General features: G+C 38.0%; 1 protein-coding gene across 1 annotated transcript in view; it reads right to left on the bottom strand.

Moving 5' to 3' along the window:
- Positions 1–22207, bottom strand: part of GPR89A (G protein-coupled receptor 89A) — a gene marked incomplete at its 5' end in the record, with an annotated part of 45550 nt that overhangs the window by 8797 nt on the left and 14546 nt on the right. Inside the window, 7 exons of the mRNA XM_079696342.1 lie at positions 1358–1450; positions 2602–2690; positions 4604–4713; positions 12266–12346; positions 12993–13113; positions 20078–20179; positions 21349–21455. Of these exons, the coding sequence (XP_079552468.1) occupies positions 1358–1450; positions 2602–2690; positions 4604–4713; positions 12266–12346; positions 12993–13113; positions 20078–20179; positions 21349–21455 (703 nt within the window). The remainder of the gene's footprint in view (positions 1–1357; positions 1451–2601; positions 2691–4603; positions 4714–12265; positions 12347–12992; positions 13114–20077; positions 20180–21348; positions 21456–22207) is intronic.

Raw genomic sequence — 22207 nt, 5'->3', positions numbered from 1 at the left:
TTTGGAAGTGATGGATGGATATGTTCTCTATCCTGATTGTGGTGATGACTGTTGCACAGGTATATATATATATATACAAACTTACCAAATTGTATACTTTAAATATGTACAGTTTGTTGAATGTCAATTACATCTCAACAAAGCTGTTAAAAATGTTATGCTCTCCTAAAGGCTGCATCTCAGGAAAAGCCTTTAGTAGCTTAGTTAACTGAATACAATATCTTCATTTATCCTCTCCCACTGAATGAATCAAGATTTTAAAATGTCTGGGCTTCCCTGGTGGCGCAGTGGTTGAGAGTCTGCCTGCAGGTGCAGGGGACACGGGTTCGAGCCCTGGTCTGGGAGGATCCCACATGCCGCGGAGCGGCTGGGCCCGTGAGTCATGGCTACTGAGCCTGCGCGTCTGGAGCCTGTGCTCCGCAACGGGAGAGGCCGCGACAGTGAGACGCCCGCGCACTGCGATGAAGAGTGGCCCCCACTCGCCACAAATAGAGAAAGCCCTCGCACAGAAACGAAGACCCAACACAGCCAAAAACAAATTAATTAATTAATTAAAAAAAAAGAATAAAGTAACACTGATTTAAAAAAAAAGATTTTAAAATGTCATCTGAATGGGTATTAACATCAATTTATTATAACATTAGATCTGTTAAATCCACAATCCTCCATTCACCTACACTGATCAAAATTAACTAACAAGCTGACAAAGCTCCTCTTTGTGCAAGCACAGCTCCAGTGGGAAAGTCACCAAACTAGAACGTCAAATCAGCCTTTTCTATAATCACACTGAAATCCATTAATACCTGCAGATGAGTCACAAGTAAAGACAAATAATGCAGTACATAAAATGCACATAAAGAATAGAGCGTTAAGGGAGAGCCACAAAAGAATAAGAGCTGTAAGCACAGAAGATGAATTTATCTGTAGAAATATGTTTTAGAATTTACTTTTTTGGGTATATACAGATTATTAAAAAGGACAGGTGGTTTCTATTCTGAGCTGAAGGTAGGAATTGCGTTATATACAGTCACGTACTCATGCGTAATATGGAAAGCAGGGTGTAAAATAAGAAACTTCAATATTCACTCTTCATATATTTCATAATCTAAGAACTTATTCATGATTTCTGACAGAATAAAAATGCAACCTCCCTCTTCTAGGTGACCCAAAAAGGAGAGGGTGAAAAAATGAGGCTCAGAGATGTGAAAGATCACATTTTCTATTGACTCAACTGGATTTGGAATTTAGTTACTGGATTTGGAATTTAGTTCAATGCCTCAACCAAATTCAATTTTCTCTCTCTGCCATTACCAGGGAAAATCACCTAAATCCTGACAATTAAAAATAATACACTTACCATGAAAATTTTCCAAACACAGTAAATTGAGAAAAAGTAACCCAGAAAATTAAAATATTTCCCCTTGAAAGTTTTGGAGTATTCTATTCTCTCCTGAGGGAAAACAAACACAAAACATGGTTAGTCTCAGCAAAATTACATTTATATTCCACAAAATTCCTGCCTCTATGAATCACTGTTCAGGCTAAGAATTAAAACCACACATGATAATAATAATAATATTAAAATAACAGTAATAGTAGTAGTGGGAAGCATTTATTGAATGATTACTTTAAGCCAGAAATTAGGATAAACACCTTACATGCGTTATCTACTTTAATCTTCATAAAAACTCTTATGAGATATGTTCTCTTTAATTTTACAGATGAGAAAACAGAGGCTTAGAGAGGTTAAATAGCTTGCTTAAGGTTGCAGAGCTAGTGAGTAAGGGAAGTTAGGCTCAGGTCTATCTGTCTTCAAAGCCTATGTTTACCTCTATCCTACATGGCTATTCCTGTGAAGTAATCCTCAAAAAGGATTAAAATAGTTTGAACAACCTTAACTAATAGACTTTGCATATTTAAATTACATTGCATTTTAGGTGTACAAAGGAAAGTTACTTCTTGTAGTTAGGTCCCTTTTTTTTTTTTGTGGTACATGGGCCTCTCACTGCTATGGCCTCTCCCGTTGCGGAACACAGGCTCCGGACGCGCAGGCTCAGCGGCCATGGCTCACGCGCCCAGCCGCTCTGCGGCATATGGGATCTTCTTGGACCGGGGCACGAACCCGTGTCCCCTGCATCGGCAGGCGGACTCTCAACCACTGCGCCACCAGGGAAGCCCGTTAGATCCCTTCTTGATCCAGATCCTTTAAAATAGGGCTAGACCACAGCAGACTGGTGTCTTACTGCTCTTACACTATTACTAACTTGCAAGAGAATAAAAAACAGAGGAGCTACCATAGGAGCTACCCTCTTGATCCTGGATCATCAGTAGGAAGTGGTGTGTGCCACCTTCCTAGATGATTAAAAGCCTCTTCTGACTATCCCACTAATTTCTATTTTTGAGAGTGTTCCATTAAGGGTTTTGCTACTGGTAGGAGCAATGTTACAAAGGGTGCAGCCATCAGTGCTTCATGGCTGATATTGAAGCTATGAGGTGCCTCTTAACATGGCTTGGCCATAGAGGATGCTAAAAAGCTATTTAGTCTTGTTTTCTCTTCAATCATATTAGTAAAAACCACACTTCAGTTTCCTTGCTCCGTACCTTGGTAGCATATAGATCAGCCGTTTCCAGGAAAAGCTGCCTGCTTAGTTCTTCCAAAGCATCCACTTCCTGTTGAATAAGAGTAAGATCTGGCACAAAACGGGCATCAAGGTTTAAATCACATAGAAGTTTCAAGGAATAGCAATAAAGAAAGCATTTGCTTTTGCTTTCTTCTACAGTGGGTCCTAGGAGCTGCCCATATTTTCAATTTCCTGCTTATAGCCAGCAGTACTACTTTAGCACAATTTTTCCAACCTCAGACACAGGTGTATAAAAGTTTTTCCATCAAGTGCATCACCACCAAACACCTACCACTCAGTTTCTCACCAGCTCAAGTGGCTCAGAGAGATGGTTCTGTTTATTTTTGCTTTATCTAGTTAGATTAAGTCAAATGTAATCTTTGGCATCTCAAAAGGTTACATAGTAAGAAAAACACCTATAATATAGCAAAGTTTTCTCCTGAAATATCTGAATAAATACAATGTTAGGGAAGGGAACTAATGTTTACTGAGTTCTAATACAGGCTGGGATTTATAGACATTACCTTCTTTAGTTCTTTACAGATATTATCTTCTATTATTTACAACAGTCCCATGAGATAGGTGTTATTATCCATTTTGCAGATAAGGAAAGTAAAGCTCAGAGAGTCAAATAACTTGCTCAAAGTCACACAGCTAATAGGCATGAAAGCAAAGTCAGATCTGCCTTACTCAAAGGCCTGCTCTTTCCATTACGCTATGCCACTTTTGAAGAACTCAGTGAGGTCATGTGATTATCCTCTCCATTTAGGAAAGGACTCAGAGATCTTAAATAATCCCGACACTTTTTTGACTTGACTTAGTGTTGCTAAGACAGCTTAAACCTAAACTTTGGCCTTTATGAATTTTTAAGTAATAAAAATAGTAAAGACAGCCCCTTCTAAAACAGAAGCATTGGCTTTAATCCAAATCCTCCCTCCTCTCTGTGAGTTTACCCAAATCAGCAAATGCCCTTCAGGTCCTTCCTCAGTAGTGGCTGCTGTTGGCATGGTCCAGGCCACTGAATAATGTGGTTTAATGAGTTACACGTTTGGCTCTTCCATGATTAGGCAGTAAGCTCCTTGAGGAGAGAGGCTATCCTCTGCTCATCATTTTACCCCTTAGCACTCTGTCTGGAAATAGGAGACGAGAAATGAATTTAAAGTCATCTTTTTTTTCTCTCTCCTGTGGTCATCCTACTTTTTTTTTCTTTTTCTAATTCTTACCTTCATTTCACACCAGAAAGATATATCATAATTTATAGCAAGAATAGGTTACATTCTTTTCCTCCAGTTGAGGCACAGGGGAATCTGTTCTTCCTCAGGCCAGAGAATGAAGCAGGAATATGCTATTTCACCTCTAGTCCCCCACCCCAAATTCCGGCTTAATAACCTGGTAGCCACAAAGAGATTTGGTTACTCAATTTGGGAATCAGTTTAACACTGCAACCAGCTGGGCCAAGACAAGTCCATTATCCCAATCTCCTTGATTCTTTAAACCAAAAAGTCACTGGAGATACAGAGCTGCTTAAAATTTGTTTGTTTCTAAAACTGACTGCTTTAGAAATGGGCCCTTACAATCTCATATACAAACCATCCATTTGGGGGAGGCATTGTTTTGTGGTGGTTTTGCAGAGGTGGGAAATACAATAGTGTAGTGGAAAGAACTGAGGAGACCACAGTTCTGGTCTTATCTTTGCCACAAGCCATTGTGTGACAACTTCTCTCGGTCTATTTTCTCATCTGTAAAATGGAAAGACTGACATGTTAGGACCCCTTCAGTTCAAAGACAATGGTTTTATTATTTTATGATCTTCTATGGCTGTTGGAAAGATGACTGTACACATTGTATTTCCTAAGCCCAGCCCTGGCCAGTTGAACTCTGTTGCAGTCAGGTATCTTAGAAGAGAATATCCCAATACTATTTTTTCTTCTGCCCTTGGTCCAGAGTTGAGAAAAAGAATCAAGCAGAGGGATAAAGGATACTTTCACTTCCTGGTGCTGAAGTGGTAACACTCTTTATCATTCCCCAGAATCCTGATGGTTTGTTATGCACCTCCCCCTTCTGGAACATAGTCCTCCGTGTCATTGCCATCCTGAAATAAAATATAAAACCTCAGCAAGGAAGCATGGACCCTCGTAGTCCATTCTCATCTGCTTTCCAGTCTCATAACTGCTCCTTTCATTTGCTGAGCTGTTCAGGGAAGGATTCAAATTCTGGAGTCCCACTTTTCCACCACTTACAACTGAGGGAAAAGCATACACTCCCAGAAGGAATGTGGAATAGGTGAAGGAGCACAGAATTGGAGTAGGCAATAAATTTGAGGACTGGCTCTACAACTTGGAAACTGTGAGACCTTAGAGTTTTCATTTCCTCATCTCTGGATGATTGTGAAGATCAATGAAATAATATATTTAATTATTAACATTATCATTTAAAAACAAAATAAAACAATAGCTAACATGCCTAGCTAAAGGATCAGGTACAGGGTAGGAACTCAATAAATGTTTTTTTCTTTCCTTTTTAAAAGCAGACAAAAGAAAAACAAACAAACAAACAAAAACCTCGGAAAATCACATAAACCTGGCCTCTTCTAAAACACCATTCTCCCTTTAATGACAGTCTCCCCCTACTACCGAATAAATCAGTGGAAAACTTGTCCTTCCTCTTGTCCTGTCAGTCTGTGGAAGGACCTACCGCCTCAGTGGTGGCTGCTGCCATGTTCCAGCCCACCACATAGAATAGGGTCCTTGTGAGGAAAAACAGATCATTTGTGCATTAATGGCTACTTGAAGAGTACAATAGGCCAAGGCCTACAGGCTTAAAATAAATCAGAATGACTCTAATAAAAAGAGTTGTAGAACCAAAGAAAAATTTAACTCAAGGTTAACCTCAAAAGGATGACAAGAGATAGAAGTGGTAAAGATAAAGAAGCAGCATTGGTATTCATGGTTAGGACCAATACAAATGGAACCAATGGTAACAAATACCAAATGGTATTTTTGTGGGCTAAATTCTTTAAGCCATTGGCTAAAATGATATTAACAATAAAGAATATTAAGTGTGTTAGCCACACTGACTTAACTGTTTCCTCCTTAAAATGACCTTTACTAGGATACTGAGTAAATGGAATATAGCTCCCAAGTTGTATTAGCTCCTTCTGCCTTTTCCTTTAATTACACATGTTCACTGTAACTCAGCATTATTGGAAGATGTAGATCAGCCAAGAAGAGGCTCAGACCTAGGGAGATTTTGACTTGGCGAGACTCATAAGTCTTAGTTTTCCTATTTTCATAGTTGGGAAAGCTGGAGCAAAAGGGAAGAGGTTCTATCCCACTCATTTACATCAACCTACCGTGCTGGATTAAAGGAAGGCAGAGGGAGATAGGGCGCACAGAAGTGCATTTCTGTTGTCCTTAGTTTCAATGTCTATAATACAATAAACATAATGACTGGCTGTGGAGTGGAACCTCTTGAACATGTAAAGATGACAGACACTGCACTGTGGTCCCACAACAGGCTAAGAGGTAATCACTAGAAGAAGTATGTACTTGGTGGCAGTTTGCACGTAAAGAAGCTGAAAAATGTCTACTATGGTTTAAATACTCCATTCTACCGTTTTCTGGTATCCATCGCTTCTGGTTGGAAGTCAGCAATTACTTTTTTAATTAAACATTTTCTTTTGACATAACTGTAAATCCACATGGGGTTATTAAAAAAATACAGAGATACCATGTACCCTTTCCCCACCTTTCCCCAATGGAAATCTTGTGGGTACAATATCACAACCAGGATACTGACACTTGTAGAGTCAAAATACAGAGCATTTCCATTACTACAAGGATCCCTCATGTTGCCCTTGTATAGCCCACTTCCCTCCTCCCACCTCCAGCCCTTCTTTAACCCCTGGCAACCACGAATCTGTTTCCACTTCCATTTTGTCATTTAAAAAATGTTATATAAATAGAATCATACAGTCTGTACCCTTTGTGGATTGGCTTCTTTACTCAGCATAATTTTCTGGAGATTCATACAGGTTGTTGCATCTATCAGTAGTTCATAACTTCTTATTACTCAGCAGTATTCTGTGGTATGGATAAACCACACTTTAACCATTTATCCATTAAAGGATATCTGGATTATTTCCATTTTTGGCTACTATGAATAAAACTGCTATAAACATTAAGGCACAAATTTTTGTGTGAAGATAAGTCTTCATTCCTCTGGAAAAAGTACCTAGGAATGGGGCCTCCCTGGTGGCGCAGTGGTTGAGAGTCCGCCTGCCGATGCAGGGGATACGGGTTCGTGCCCCGGTCCGGGAGGATCCCATGTGCCACGGAGCGGCTGGGCCCGTGAGCCATGGCTGCTGAGCCTGCGCATCCGGAGCCTGTGCTCCGCAACGGGAGAGGCCACAACAGTGAGAGGCCCGCGTACCGCAAAAAAAAAAAAAAAAAAAAAGTACCCAGGAATGCAATTGCTATGTTGTGTAATAGTTGCATGTTTAGTTTTTTTAAGAAACTGCTAAACTGTGTTCCAGAGTTACTATACTATTCCACATTCTAACCAGCAATGTATGAGTGATCCAGTTTCTCTGCATTCTTACTAGCATTTGTTGTTGTCACTGATTTTTATTTTAGTCATTCTAATAGGTATGTTGTAATAGCTCATAGTTTTAATTGCATTTCTCTAATGGCTAATGATGTTAAAAAAACCTTTTCATGTGCTTAATTGCCATTTATAAAACGTGTACAGTGAATGTGCAGGTCTTTTGCCCAATTTCTAACTGGACTGTTTGATTTTTTTTTTTTTTCTCTAAGCTCTGAAAGTTAGTTCTTTCTCAGATATGTGGTTTGCAAATACTTTCTCCCAGTCTGTAATTTCTCTTTTCATCCTCTTAGCAAGGTTTTTCACAGAGTGAAATTTTTTCATTTTGATGGAAGTCCAATTTATCAATTTTTCCTTTTATAAATTGTGCTTTTGGTGTCAAGTCTAAGAACTCTTGTGTAGTCCTAGATTTCAAATATTTCTCCTATTTTTCTACCAAGTTTTATAGTTTTACATTTTGAATTAGTTTTTATATAAGGTGTGAGACTTAGACTGAGATTCATCTAAAAAAAATCTATGGATGTCCAATTGTTCAAGCACCATTTGTTGAAAGGCTATATTTCCTCCACTGAATTGATTTTGCAAATTTGTAAAAAAATTAGTTGGGCATTTTTCTGTTGGTCTGAGTCCTCTATTCTGCTCCATTGGTCTATGCGTCTATACCTCTGCCAATATAATCCTTGATTATAGCTGTATAATAAGTTTTGAAATCAGATAGACTGATACTGTTCATTTTACTTTTTAAAAATTGTTTTAGTTATTTTGAAAAAGTGTCTAGTACTTTTGTGTCTCCATATAAACTTTAGAATAATTCTGTGTGTATCTACAAAAAATCTTGCTGGGATTTTGAAATGACTTACATTAAACGTGTACATCAATGTGGGGAGAATTAACATCTTTACTATGTTGAGTCTTCCAATCTATTAAACACGGTATGTTTCTCTATTTAGACCTTTGATTTCTTTCATCAGCACTTCATAGTTTTCAGCATATAAGTCCTGTACATGTTGTGTTAGATTCATACCTAAGTATTTCATTTTTTTTGAGTGACTGTAATTTGTACTGTATTTTTAATTTCTAGTAATATAAAAATACAATTAATTTTTGTATGTTTACTTTGTATCCTATAACCTTGTTCAGCAACCATTACTTTTTTTGTTGTTCACCTATATTTATCATTTTTCTCTTGATGCTTTCAAGATTTTTTCTTTATCTTTGTCTTTTAGCAATCTGACTATATGAACCTAGGTGTAGTTTTGTGGTTCCCCTACTTAAGCCTCGTAGATCTGTAAATTAATGTTTTCCACCAAATTTGGAAGGCTTTTGGCCATTATTTTTTCAAATACTTTTTTGGCCCCTTTCTCCTTCTTCTAGGACTCCAACTACAAGTATTTAGACTGCTTGATATTGCTTCATCCTGAGATTTTGTTCATTTTTCTTCCATCTTTGATTTCTCTATTCTTCAGACTGAATAATTTCTATCGATCTGCCTTCAAGTTCACTGATTCTTTCTTCTGCCATCTCAATTCTGCTAAGTCTACATAGTAAAATTTTCATTTCAGTTACTGTAGTTTTCAGGTTTGAATTTTCTTTTGTTTCTTTTTTAAAATATAGTTTCTATTTCTCTTTTGAGACTCCTTTTCTGTTCACTAATTAATATTATGCTTCCTTCATTTCTTTGAATGTGTTTATAATAGCTGTTTTCAAGTCTGTTTGCTAAATCTGTTATCTGGGCCCCCCTGGAGTTAAGTGTCTATTAGTTGCTTTTAATCTTGAATATGGGTTGCACAGTTCTGTTTCTTTGTATGTCTAGTAAGTTCTGATTGAAAACTTGACATTGTAGATATTATGTTTTAGTGGCTTTGGAATCTGTTTTATTTTTCTGAGGACTGCTCTTTTTTTGTTCTAGTAAGCAGTTAATTTACCTGGACTTGAAACGTGAAACTGTCATACTTACTGTGTGCAGTAACTAATGTTTCTGCTCAGTTTTTCAACTCTGAGCGGCTCTTTCTTTAGTCTGACTCTCTGGTGGTTTCCTCTGAGCCTGAGCAGGTTAGTGGCCAACAAAGAATTTGGGCAGATTTTATAATCAGATTTTAGGCCTTGCTTACCCTCTCTGTGGTCCCTTTGTTTCTAGGGATCCCTCCTAAATTTCTAATTGCTTTGCCAGTCCTGAGTTCTACCTTCTGACACCTCAAGCCAGTAAGAATTTCACTTTCTGTCATCCAACTTGTCTAACTTACATACCTGTCACTTTCTGTCATCCAACAATGTCTAACTTACATACTGTTCAGACAATGCACTCAGTCAAAGACACAACAAACTTGCAAATCTCATTAAGAGGCAATGCTGTCTTTCAAGGGTAGACCCCTTTCTAGTTTCTGCCTACTTCTCAACTCTCTGGTATTTCCTCTACACATGCATAGTTTAGTGATGAGGCAGGGATTTGGGCAAAGTTTTTATGTAGATTGTAGATCTCAGTCCTTCTGCATTTCTCTTGCTTCCAAAATTTTCCCTTTAAATTTTCCAGTTACTCTGCTGATTTGAACTCTATCAATCTGTATACTTAAGTGAGCAGTGGTTGAAGAGCACTCCGAGGCAAGAAAACCACAAACATGCAGTTACCTGACACTCTTCAAATTTCTACCTCTCTCTGTTCATTTTCCATTGCCTTAGAATATTTGTTTTTAACAATTTTTCCTGTTTCTAATTCAAGGGTAGAGATAAGGTTTTTCCTCATAGTAATAGCTTGCATTAACTTTTACATACTCTATGTACTCTAGGTTTTTTGTTTTTGTATGTCATAAGCTGTGTGAAAAAGTATAAATTCAGAATTTGTGGGTTGAAAGGGATCCTAGAGACCCTTTAGTTAACCCCACCATTTTACAAATGAGAAAACTGAGACAGTTTAGTATTTGCTCAAGATGACTTAACAAGTTTCTTGTAAAGTGATTGTCTAGTTCAAGTTCTTTTCCTTTACCGTGGTGTGTAGTTGCATAACTGTATTTTTTATCTTCTACAATACTACAATTTCAAAACTAATATTGTTTGTGAAAAAAGACTATACTTCAGTTATATCATAGATCTCCAAAACAAAAGCTTTAAAATCTAAGTCAACAGAAAAATAAAACAAAATAACAGGTCACTTAATTCTCTCAAACTGAAAAAAGCTGAAAGGCTTTGATCACTAACTCAGCATATTTATACTATCTGAACTAGGTTTTTGATGAATATTTTCCAAATACTATAAACCTTATCTTCTATTCAGTGTTCCAAGTGAGAAGACAGTATGCCTCTTTCCTGCCCCCATTTTCAACCATTAACTTTTCTGTACACAACAGATGCTATTTTTCGTGTATGTCATCTCACTAGGGACCTCTGCTGTTAAATTGAAAGATGTTTTCTGGTCACTACTCTTCTGCAACTATGAGTGTTTCTGGAAACATTTTTTCAATATTTTGGTAAATAGCAAGGACATTGCATGAACCTCAAAGGTTGCAGTGTTGTCATGTTAGCTGTCTATCTGCCCTGTCAGCTCCACTGGGTAAAGAACTGTGATAATTAGGTCAAGTTGGGAGGCTGATTCTTCTGAGAGCCACTCAAATTAGTAAGACCTACTGCAGGACCACAAACCATCCCAGATCCTGACTTAACAAGGTCTATAGGGGTACATGTATAGATCAGAGCCAATTCCTCAGCATGACTGGTGATGAAATGGCTTAAAAGTGCACATCCACAATGACATGGGTCATGACTTTATATTCATCTTTCTATATAAATAAAATAAACATAGTACAAGGGAGAATGATCATGGGAATCAAAATAGTATGTTCCTATACAAGTATCTTTTAATATTGAACAATGCTGCTCTTGTTGTTATATTCTAAAAATCTACATTCATATTCATTCATGTAAAATAAACTGTAGAGCATGAATGTGAACAAAACATATATAAGTAAACAAATGTATACACATGTGTATCTACTTCCACTCCCTTAGTAAAGATGTATACAAATGGAGATAAATAATTAGTTGGTGAATCTGGACCTCTTTATCATTCTAATGTCTATTGTTCTCTCTTATATTAAGTCTTCTTTGACTTGATTATGCATCTTACTACACAGTAAAGTGTTGAAAGAAGAAACATGAAATGGAAAAACACTCATGCAATTTAAAACTTCTATGACATCATTTTTATATGAGCACTAATAACTCTAATAAAAACAGTAGACCAGTAAGCCTCATGAAGGTAGGAACAGATTACCTCATTCATCATTCTATCTCTATGTAGTATTCAGCATTTAGTACAGTGCCTAGCATAAAGTAGGCTTTCTATATAATTATTAAGTGAATGACTATATGAATGAATAAAGGCCAAGTATTAAAACCAAATGATTGTCCTGCCGAGATTATTAATAAGTTAGATAGTTTTCCTTGGCTATGTATAGTTCACTGTTCTAAGAACTTTACATGTTAGTCAACTCATTATTATTATTTCCATTTTACAGATAAGGAAACCAAGACATAAAGAAATAAAGCAACTAGCTCAAAGTCACACTGTGAGTTGTAGGCCAAAGATTCAGATTCAGATAGTCAATCTAGAGCCTATGCTTTTACCCACTGTGATACAGATTTCTAGAAATGTCGCCTCGAAAACATACATTTTAAAAGTAGTTTTTAAATAATAAAAACAACAACAATAGCTGGAAGACTTGAAGGATTTTTTAAAGTAGTTGGAGAAAGGGAAGTTGAAATAAGGCATGAAAAAGTTTGTAAAAATGCAGCACAAAAGACTTTTAAAACATCCAGTGTAGAATACCTTCAAATATAAAAGTTATTCTAAAATTTATCTCAAGAGAATTTATCTAAAGTTAGGAACTAAGGTTGAATTTGAAAATTTTCTTTCACATAAGATTAGACACTAAGTCTTTGATGGTTCCCTAACTTAAAAATGAAATGAGATGAAATTCCCTGTTAGCACCAATTCATGTCAAATTTCCTTGTTGAGAAATTCTAATAGCATTAATGTGCTGATATCCTACCTTTTCTTTTTGCTTATGATCATATCCATGGTTTGGAGTAGTCGCCGTTCCAGGGCTACAATATCTGTGTCAGTCACATTCCTATAATAAGCACAAGCTGTTAGCAAAGTTTTGGGTTCCATCCCTGGGCATAATACAAGGCAGCTGGAGAAACACATAAACCTCAATTGTTACCCTATAATTCAAGGAACTGTATTTTTTCTGAGGAATATTAAAATAACTATAATAAGAAAAATGCTTTTGTTGTCATTTTTTAGTAGCTAATTCTTCTGGGGCCTCAGGGAAGTGGAAGGTAATTAGCTCTCTTATAGACTTGCTTAACTTTGATCCAGTGACATTTAGGATATACGTGTATGCACAGTTTTAACTTGGCATTGTCATCTACTGTTCTACTTTTGGGAGGAACTGATTTGCTGAAGTTGAGACTAGCTCACATTGCTGTCCACTAAAAATGTGTCTTTAAAAAGTGGGGGTGAAAAGGGGGTGGAGAAGGTCAGATTGAAATTGCCATTTTAAAAATAAATAAATGTAGGACAAATAACAAAGGCAAGCAATATAAGTGATAAGACTTATTTGAAAGATTTCTAGGTCAATGCCCATAAGGACAGAGAAGAGTAAAAAGGCAATGTCATAGATCTAATATTTAAGTATTAATGATGGTGGCACAATGTGACATACGTATTCAATAAGTAATGGGAAAAAAGAAAAGAGACAAAACTCTTGTTACCTGAGGAAGTAGGACAGGTAAGTGTATGGGCAGTTGACAGCACCAAATCCAGAAAGAAGAGCCATGAGAGTCACTCCAATCACACCTACCCGGCTGATGAGTTGTTCTATGGACAAGATCCCTAAAAATATCAAAGCACATTAATGCCAGGTGATACAGGTAAAACGGCTTTTATCTGCACAGCAAAAGGAAACATGACTGAAAACAGCAACCATTACGTTTAGCTAACTTAACATAAGCTAAATTTTAATTATTAATATGTAGATTTTTCTCTAGTAAATATGTCTATTGATTTTCTTCTTATCCCAAATGCTTCGAGAATCATCTCTATTCTTGGGTAATGGTAATAGTAAAATAATAACAACAATTATAAATAACACTTATTGCCTATTTATTCAAGGTAGTGTGAACTCTAACAAAGTAAGGTAGTACTTTTAGTAAAAGGTTTGGCAAAAAAATTAGGAAAGCAAAAGTGCTGGAAAAATATAAATAGCAGATACCACTTCTTACTCTAGTTAACTTCAATCTATACATTTTCCCCTAATGTCATAAGCTCTTTACCTACCTTTGTCTTATTCATTTTTGCCATCAATATGCACATAATGCATCTAATAAATGGGCTGAATTTATAGAATGAGTAATTCAAATGTAAGTACGTGAGTTTTAGATACTCAGTTGTATTCTAATTATCAATTGTTTCCTATTATTTGAGAAGGCTGAAAATCAACTTGGTAGTTAAAATAAATGCTATTGTTGATGTATTGGGGATATATGACAGAAAGCAATGCTAAGAATAACTCAGGGGGCTTCCCTGGTGGCGCAGTGGTTGAGAGTCCGCCTGCCGATGCAGGGGACACGGGTTCGTGCCCCGATCCCGGAAGATCCCACATGCCGCGGAGCGGCTGGGCCCGCGAGCCATGGCCGCGGAGCCTGTGTGTCCGGAGCCTGTGCTCCGCAACGGGAGAGGCCACAGCAGTGAGAGGCCCGCGTACAGCAAAAAAAAAAAAAACAAAGAATAACTCAGGAAGTTTGGTGTCACAGGAAAACACTAGTTTAAGTTTGTTTTCACTTCCTATTTCTAGGGTAGCATCACTTCAGCCAACCACTCCTAAGGCCTAATGCCAGAGCTGCAGTTCAGGAATTCTACTAGCTTTGAAGCTGAACTTTCAATATTTGAGTCCTCTTGTGCCTGTATTTCCACTACACCATTTTAGAGGTCATTATGACTGCTGGTCTCTAGTCTTTTGCCTCCTCCGACCTTCCATTTCCTTCTTTGCTGAGCTTGGACTGCAAGCTTGTTTGCTTTAACTTCTCTCTCCAGGACTTTCAGTCCTCTACTCTTCTCCTGAAGCACTGATCCTGCAAACTTCCAACTCTGGATCAGTCTAACACTCTGCCTTCCCTGTGCCCATGACTGAGCTGCACCAATCTGCTAGAATGCATACTGACATTGACGCCATTACAGGTATATGGTCTCCAGTCTTAACAGAAATCACACACTACTAAGGAATCCTTTTCTCGCCCGTGGTCAGCCATGTCTCCCCCTACCGCTCAGCAGATACTCTTTAACTCATTTTTCCAATCTGTTCTTTTTAGCTAATGGGCTTATTATATAAGAAGGAAGTTATTAGACATAAACTACCTTCATTCTACTATAAATATTTACATCTGTAATCATCCTTCCAACTTGCCCCCCTCAGAACAAGATGGTGTCCGAAGCTAAGACTTCTCTACCTGCGGTTTTGATCTAATTTCCCTTCCACCTCCTCCAAAATCTTGTTCCATTTCCTGTCCTCTTATCTCTCGTATCTTCAATCTTTCCGCCTTTGCTGGTTCTTTCCTTTCAGTTTCAAGTCTCTTTCCTAAGAAAAAGTCTGTCCTTGGCCTTGAGTTTACATCTAGTTACCAATCCTCTCTATCTACCCGTTAATAGCCAAGCTTCTTTCACCTCCATTTATTCTTCAACTGGCTGTAATTCAGTTTTTAACCCATTCTTCTTCACCCAATAAAAAGTACTTTAATAATTGTAATGGCAATAGAATAGGTAACACTCACCAAGCACCTGTTATATAATAGGTACTGTTTTAAGTATTCTACTTACAATTAATTTAATCCTCATAACAACCCTATGAGGTGGATATTATTGAATATCACATTTTACAGATGAGGAAATGGAGGCACAGAGAGGTCAAGTAACTTAGTCAAGGCCACACAGCTAACAAGGGGCAGAGTCAGGATTAAAACCCAAACAGTCTAGCTCTAGAGCTTGGACTCTTAGCCATTATTATAATATGGTCACAAATTTTCTCCTGGTTGCAAAATTCAACAACATTTTACAATCCTTGTTTTATTTAATAATTTATGACACTGAATCATTCCTATTTAAAATTATTTTCCGGGCTTCCCTGGTGGCGCAGTGGTTGAGAGTCCGCCTGCCGATGCAGGGGACATGGGTTCGTGCCCCGGTCTGGGAAGATCCCACATGCCGTGGAGCGGCTGGGCCCGTGAGCCATGGCCGCTGAGCCTGCACATCCAGAGCCTGTGCTCCGCAACGGGAGAGGACACAACAGTGAGAGGCCCGCGTACCGCAAAAAAAAAAAAAAAAAAAAAAAAATTATTTTCCTTTCTTGGCTTTCATACCACAATTTCCCTTGGTTTTCCCGTTTCCTTCTCTACTTGCTTTTCCTTGGTCTTTTTTTTTTTTTTGCTCTGCATGGGCCAGAATTCCTTCTTTCATTTCTGTCTATACATTTTCCTTGGGTGATCTTGCCTGTTTCCCCAGTCTCACCTAATGGCATTTAGTTGATGTCTAACTTTTCAGATTCCTGAAATTATCTCCAAGAGGACAGATAAATCCATACCTTTTTCCTAAGTTCCTGACTTGTGTATCCAATTACCTACTGAATATCACTTAGATAGATGCACACAGGCAACTCAAATTCAACATATCCCAAACTAAAATTATCTTCCTTCTTCTGTATTACTTATCTCAGCAAATGACATCATCAGCTATCTAGTCACCCAAATAAAAAGTCTATACCACTAGTCTCCATTCTGTCTCTTACTCACTCTTGAATACACCAGTCTTTTTTTTTTTTTTACCTCAGGGCTTTACATGATGTTTCCTGTGCCTTCCTGCTGGGTCTACCTTTGATCTTGCCCTTTAAATCTCAGCTTGAATACCACCTCCTCAGAAAGGTTGACGTTAAGGCCTTGCATTAAATTTGATATCCTTATCTGCATTATTCTCTATCACAGCAACCTGTTTGCTCCGTGATGACAATAATCACAATTGGCAACTATGTGCTTATATATTTACCAATTTACTGTTTAGTCCCTCCTTCTAGACTGTAAGTTTCATGAGGGCAGAAACCAAGTTTATTTTGTTCATGGTTGTATCTCTATCACTTAATATAAACTAGGTACTCAATAAATATTTGCAGAATGTTAAATGAATGAATAAATCCTCATCCAAATTCTGTTGATGCTACTTTCCACATATCTCTTGAATTTGCATCCTCTTTACAGAAAGGAATCATGTCTTATTGAACTTTGCTTTTCTTACTGCCTGGCACATGGAAGGTGTTCAACAAATGTTTGTAGACTGTGGGTACATTATTATCGCCCAGTAACATAAAAAAAAATCCAAGGGATTAATACAGGTTGTTAAATATAAAAAACTGAAAAAAAAGTCCCCTCTCCTTTTATTCTCTTAATAAAGGTGATGTCCCTTTATTAAGTATCTTTTTCTGGTTTAAAGTACCTTTAGATACTATCTACTTAATCTCAGCATTTCTATGAAGTAAAGGTTAATCATTATAATTCTTGTTTTCCAGCTCATAAATGGAAAGTCAGATGGATAAGTGACTTGCAGAAGACCATCTCACTGTTGCTATTTACTCACAGAGATTCCTTCTAGCTTCATATGATTTCTTATTCTCTCTTTCTCTTTCCCACTATGGAATGTCTTCCAACCTTCCTAGGTTCAGGCACTGCACATGGAATACTTTCACAGACATTTTTTCATATAGGTAAGGATTGGGTCTTATAGTTTTTTGTGTGGTCTCCATAGCAACAAACCATATTGGCTGTTGGGAGAGTCCTGGGAAAGCTCTAAAAAGGTGCCTGGCTGCTTCTCAGCCACTGCCTAAACTTTTCTTCCTACTCATTTCTCTTACTGGGTCACATTAATTAGATGCTTGAACATTCAGAAATAAAACCAAAATGCTTATTTACCAGAGCACAAAAGAAAGACTAATACTGAAACTATCTTCTTAGCTCTTCTTCTCGGTGTATTCTTCAGGACATTCCCACAGAATTTAAAAAAGGGATGGATGAAGGTACAATAGATGTGATGGTCTTCATCTCCCCTTGGGCATGGCCTGGCTGCACTGGTCACATAAGCCGACTGCTCACAAGAAGAAAGCTGGAAAAAGGTGTCAGAGTCACATCTTTGGACTGCATGTGAGCTTGCATTATCGTTGTAAGCAGCCCTGGGGTCCTTTTACAACTACTGTCCCTCATTTCTAGTATCACAAACAAATCTGTCTCTCTGGGGGTTTATTTGAAATAGTTTAAGAGTTATATTATCAGGGCCTCTCTACCCCAAATCTTTCCATACAGTGACATGGGCATGCTGACCATATTAGCAAATCCTAAATTCCTACCCAGAGTGTTACATTCTTTTTTTTTTTTTTTTTTTTGCGGTACGCGGGCCTCTCACTGTTGTGGCCTCTCCCATTGTGGAGCACAGGCTCCGGACGTGCAGGCTCAGCGGCCAAGGCTCACGGGCCCAGCCGCTCCACGGCATGTGGGATCTTCCCTGACCGGGGCACGAACCCGTGTCCCCTGCATCGGCAGGCGGAATCTCAACCACTGCGCCACCAGGGAAGCCCCAGAATGTTACATTCTTGAGCTCGTCTACCACCTTGGAGAACCAAAAACTTTTTTTTCATTCACTAATTCAATAAATATGTATTAAACACTTATTATGTGCTAGGTTCCATGCTAGGCACTAAGGATACAAAGATAAATAAGATGTAGTTTCTGACCTCAGGGAGCTCACAGGTTAATGAGGAAGTTGGATAAGGAAACAAGTAATCATAAGTTTTAAAGGTGATACAAGTACACTGAGGCAGGAGCAATTAATATCTCCTAATGATGGCCAGGAAAGTCTTCTTAGAGGAACTGACAAGAGTTGAATACTGAAAGAATAAATAGGTATTTTCCAGGTAGACAAGATGTGAAGCATTGTCCAGGCTGATAGAACAGCTCTAGGAACTTCAACTAATTTGGTAGGACTGGAGGACAGATAGAGAACGAGAGCAGTTGTCAGGACTTGGAAAGTCTTGTATGACATGATAAGAGTTTGAATGTTTTTGGTATGCTGGTGCTTCTTAACTTTTGGGGACTTATTTAATGTTATGTGAAATTTCAAAATAGCTATTTTTGTTTTTAAAATATACAGTTATTTATGATGTTGCACATGCTTTTCAAAACTGCGTTTCCTCTGACACTCCTGCAGGAGAGTCTTATAACCTCTCTCCCCCAAATCCCTGCTCTAGGTAATGAGTAGATACGGAAGGACGCATGGGAGGTACGGCAGATTCAAGACACTGGTTCATTAAACACTCATTCCAATGCCTTTCTAGCACGTCTTCTTGAACTACAGAATCTGGAAAGCCAAAAGCTCTTTCCCAGATTTCCTTGAAGCTAAGGTTCTGAATGTTACCTAGGTTGCATCATATTCACTTGCACATGTAAGACCTCAAATACAGAAGTGAATAACGTGGGAGTGGTGACAACACTTGGGAGCTGGGGCAGCTGAAGCCGTTTCTAATGTCTGGTCCCTGATCATATGTCCTGAGTGGTAGGTGACAACTTTCACGGTTTTTAACTCCCTAATACACTGTAATAAATCACTTTCTGCTTTAAACTAGTTAGAGTAGAATCTGTTTTCTGCTATAAGAACCTTGATAAATATAGCAGGATAGTGAAATGAAAAGATGTGTATTTTTTTTAAAAAAAAGCTCCAGTATATGAAAGTTCCAGTATATTTATTACAGGTAGGCTCTAATCTATTTTTTTATCTTTATAGGAAATTTAATTGTTTTTTTTGTTTTCTTTTGGTTTTGTTTTATTTTTTTGGCTGTGTTGGTCTTTGTTGTTGCATGCGGGCTTTCTCTAGTTGCGGCGAGTGGGGGCTACTCTTCGTTGCCGTGCATGGGCTTCTCACTGCAGTGTCTTCTCTTGTTGTGGAGCACAGGCTCTAGGCGCAGGGGCTACGTAGTTGCAGCTCATGGGCTCTAGAGCACAGGCTCAGTAGTTGTGGCCCATGGGATTAGTTGCTCCGCAGCATGTGGAATCTTCCCGGATCAGAGATTGAACCTGTGTCCCCTGCACTGGGGACTGTGTCACCAGGGAAGTCCTATTTTATATGTATATTTTTGGAGTAGTATTTATTTCTGGAGTAGTTCTAGAAGAACTTGTTAGGTGAGGGATTTTTGTTCATTGATTTTAGCACAGAAATTAGGGCTATGTCCATGACCTGTTCTTGTATGTAAGATGAACTTTTTTGTGTGAGGAGAGACACTGACTCCTAAAAAGTTTTTCATCTACTAATTGTGTTTTATGTCATTGCTCTTTGCCAAAATACATACATTCCCTAAAATGATCTTTATTATCACTTAAGCAGGGGCCATTTCTTCTGGGTCACAGACCCCTTTGGGAATCTCATAAAAGCTTATGGATCCCTCACTTCCAAATACACATACAAATACATTCCCATAATTCTGCATAAAATATTAGGAGGTTAAAGTTAAGGATATCTTTCTCTACCCATTACTCCCTTAAAGTTCATTCACTAACCTAAAGTCAAAACTCCTACTCTAAAATGATAGAAATCTGTTCCCAAACCAGCATTTGATACCTCCTAGGATGAAAGAAAAATTCAGTTCAAAACCAGACTTTTTTAGAGAAATAACTTGCTATGTTTCCCATAGTCAATAGTTTTAAAAATTTTGATTTTTTTCAAATTAGAAAATTATAAACAACACTTTCCCTCTCTCCACCACATATACACTCACCATGTTTTGGGCTGAGAATGGGAAATGGATCTCCTAGTTTCCAGAAGAAATACATAAAGGTCAACCATAAGAGACAGGAAAAAAGCAGTCGCTGTTTATGCACTAAGAAAGAGGAGACAAGGTGAAATAGATATATGTTAAAGAGCTTTCTCTACATAAGTTTATGGGATCATGCTAATTAATATTTGGCTGGCTTGCTCACTTGGCAAATGAATGATGGAACAATATAAGTTTTAGAAATTGTTTTCTAAACCTCTTACCATCATAAGAGAAATTTGGCTGAAATTAAGATGTGGGTTGAGTTAGGGGAGACATTTCTTTTTTTTTAAGAATGCAAGAATTCTTGGGTTTCCCTGGTGGTGCAGTGGTTAAGAATCTGCCTGCCAATGCAGGAGACATGGGCTCAAGCCCTGGTCCAGGAAGATCCCACATGCTGCGAAGCAACTAAGCCTGTGAGCCACAACTACTGAGCCTGTGCTCTAGAGCCCGTGAGCCACAACTACTGAGCCCTTGCGCCGCAACTACTGAAGCCTGTGCGCCCTAGAGTCCGTGCTCTGCAACAAGAGAAGCCACCGCAATGAGAAGCCCCTGCACCGCAACAAAGAGTAGCCCTCTCTCCCCGCAACTAGAGAAAGCCTGCGTGCAGCAACGAAGACCCAATGCAGCCCAAAATAAATAAATTAATTAATTAAAGAAAAAGAATGCAAGAAGTCTTTTAAAATGACAGTTAAAGGAGGGGGAAAGGTCATTTTCTGATAAAGTACTAATAACAATTCCCGGTACAAATCAGAAAGTACAAATAGTACCCTGCATTGGAAAAATGAAAGGAAAGATATTATAGTAGAAACAAATAAAGCCGTGGCAGGACAAATAACCTAATCATTCATTCAATATTTATTTTGTACCAATCATTTTTTTTTTTTTTTTTTTTTTTTGCGGTACGTGGGCCTCTCACTGTTGTGGCCTCTCCCGTTGCGGAGCACAGGCTCTGGACGTGCAGGCTCAGCAGCTATGGCTCATGGGCCCAGCTGCTCCGCGGCATGTGGGATCTTCCGGACCGGGGCATGAATCCATGTCCCCTGCATCGGCGGGCGGACTCTCAACCACTGTGCCACCAGGGAAGCCCCTTGTACCAATCTTTTAAAGATGCTGTGTATGAGGTGCCCTCAAACAACAGTAGCTACTGAAAGTAATATAGAAATGAAGCTCTCTACAGCCTCAATCCCTAAGAATACTCATCTTATGTGCTGACACGAAGGTAAAATACTCACATAGCCGGATGTTGCTCACAATAAAATAGCCAATGTAAAAAGGCACCATGAAAACCAGGATCAACAGAATTACACACAGGTTCATTTTCCAGTGAAAATAACGGGAGCTGAAACAAATGTCAAAGAATATCACTAGGAGGGGAAGAGGGCAGCTACTTTCACTCTCTTTAGCCTTCCAAAGGATCTCTTGCTCTTTGAACTCAATACTGAATATATCCCATCTAATTAGTCAACTAGGTTGTTACTATCTGCTCATTTATAGAGATTAAAAAATACAAAGTTCTGAAAGGTATATATGGCCATCTTAACCTCCTAAGAATTTTACTTATTAAATTGAGAATGTTAATGCTCTAGTCATATTCATAGACAATGTATAATAACATTTATCAATATATATTATTGGTAGAATGACTTGTTTCACTTACCACTGGGAGTCCTATTTCAATATGAGTTAAAAGAAAATAAATGTTAATAATAATATGTGTTATAAAGACACATAAATACTTCTTCTGTACCCTCAGTATAAACATCTGATTTGTGTGACCACTTTTACTACTGCTTATAAAATATATTTTACTTGTTGATTAAAATATTTTAGGGCTTTTTCTTTTTATAACAATTTATTGAGACATAATTCACATGTTTAAAGTGTACAATATAATGGTTTTTAGTATAGTCACATCGTTGTGCAACCATCACTACAATCAATTTTAGAACATTTTTCTCACTCCATGATGAAACCCAGTACCCATTAGCAATCACTCCCCTTTCCTTTCAACCTCCCCAGCCCTAGGAAACCACCAATATACTCTCTGTCTCTATGGACTTACATATTCTGGACATCTCATGTACGCGGAAT

Source organism: Hyperoodon ampullatus (genome assembly GCF_949752795.1).
Source record: "Hyperoodon ampullatus genome assembly, chromosome: 2".
Taxonomy (NCBI): Eukaryota; Metazoa; Chordata; class Mammalia; order Artiodactyla; family Ziphiidae; genus Hyperoodon; species Hyperoodon ampullatus.
This window is presented reverse-complemented; position numbering and strand designations above follow the sequence as displayed.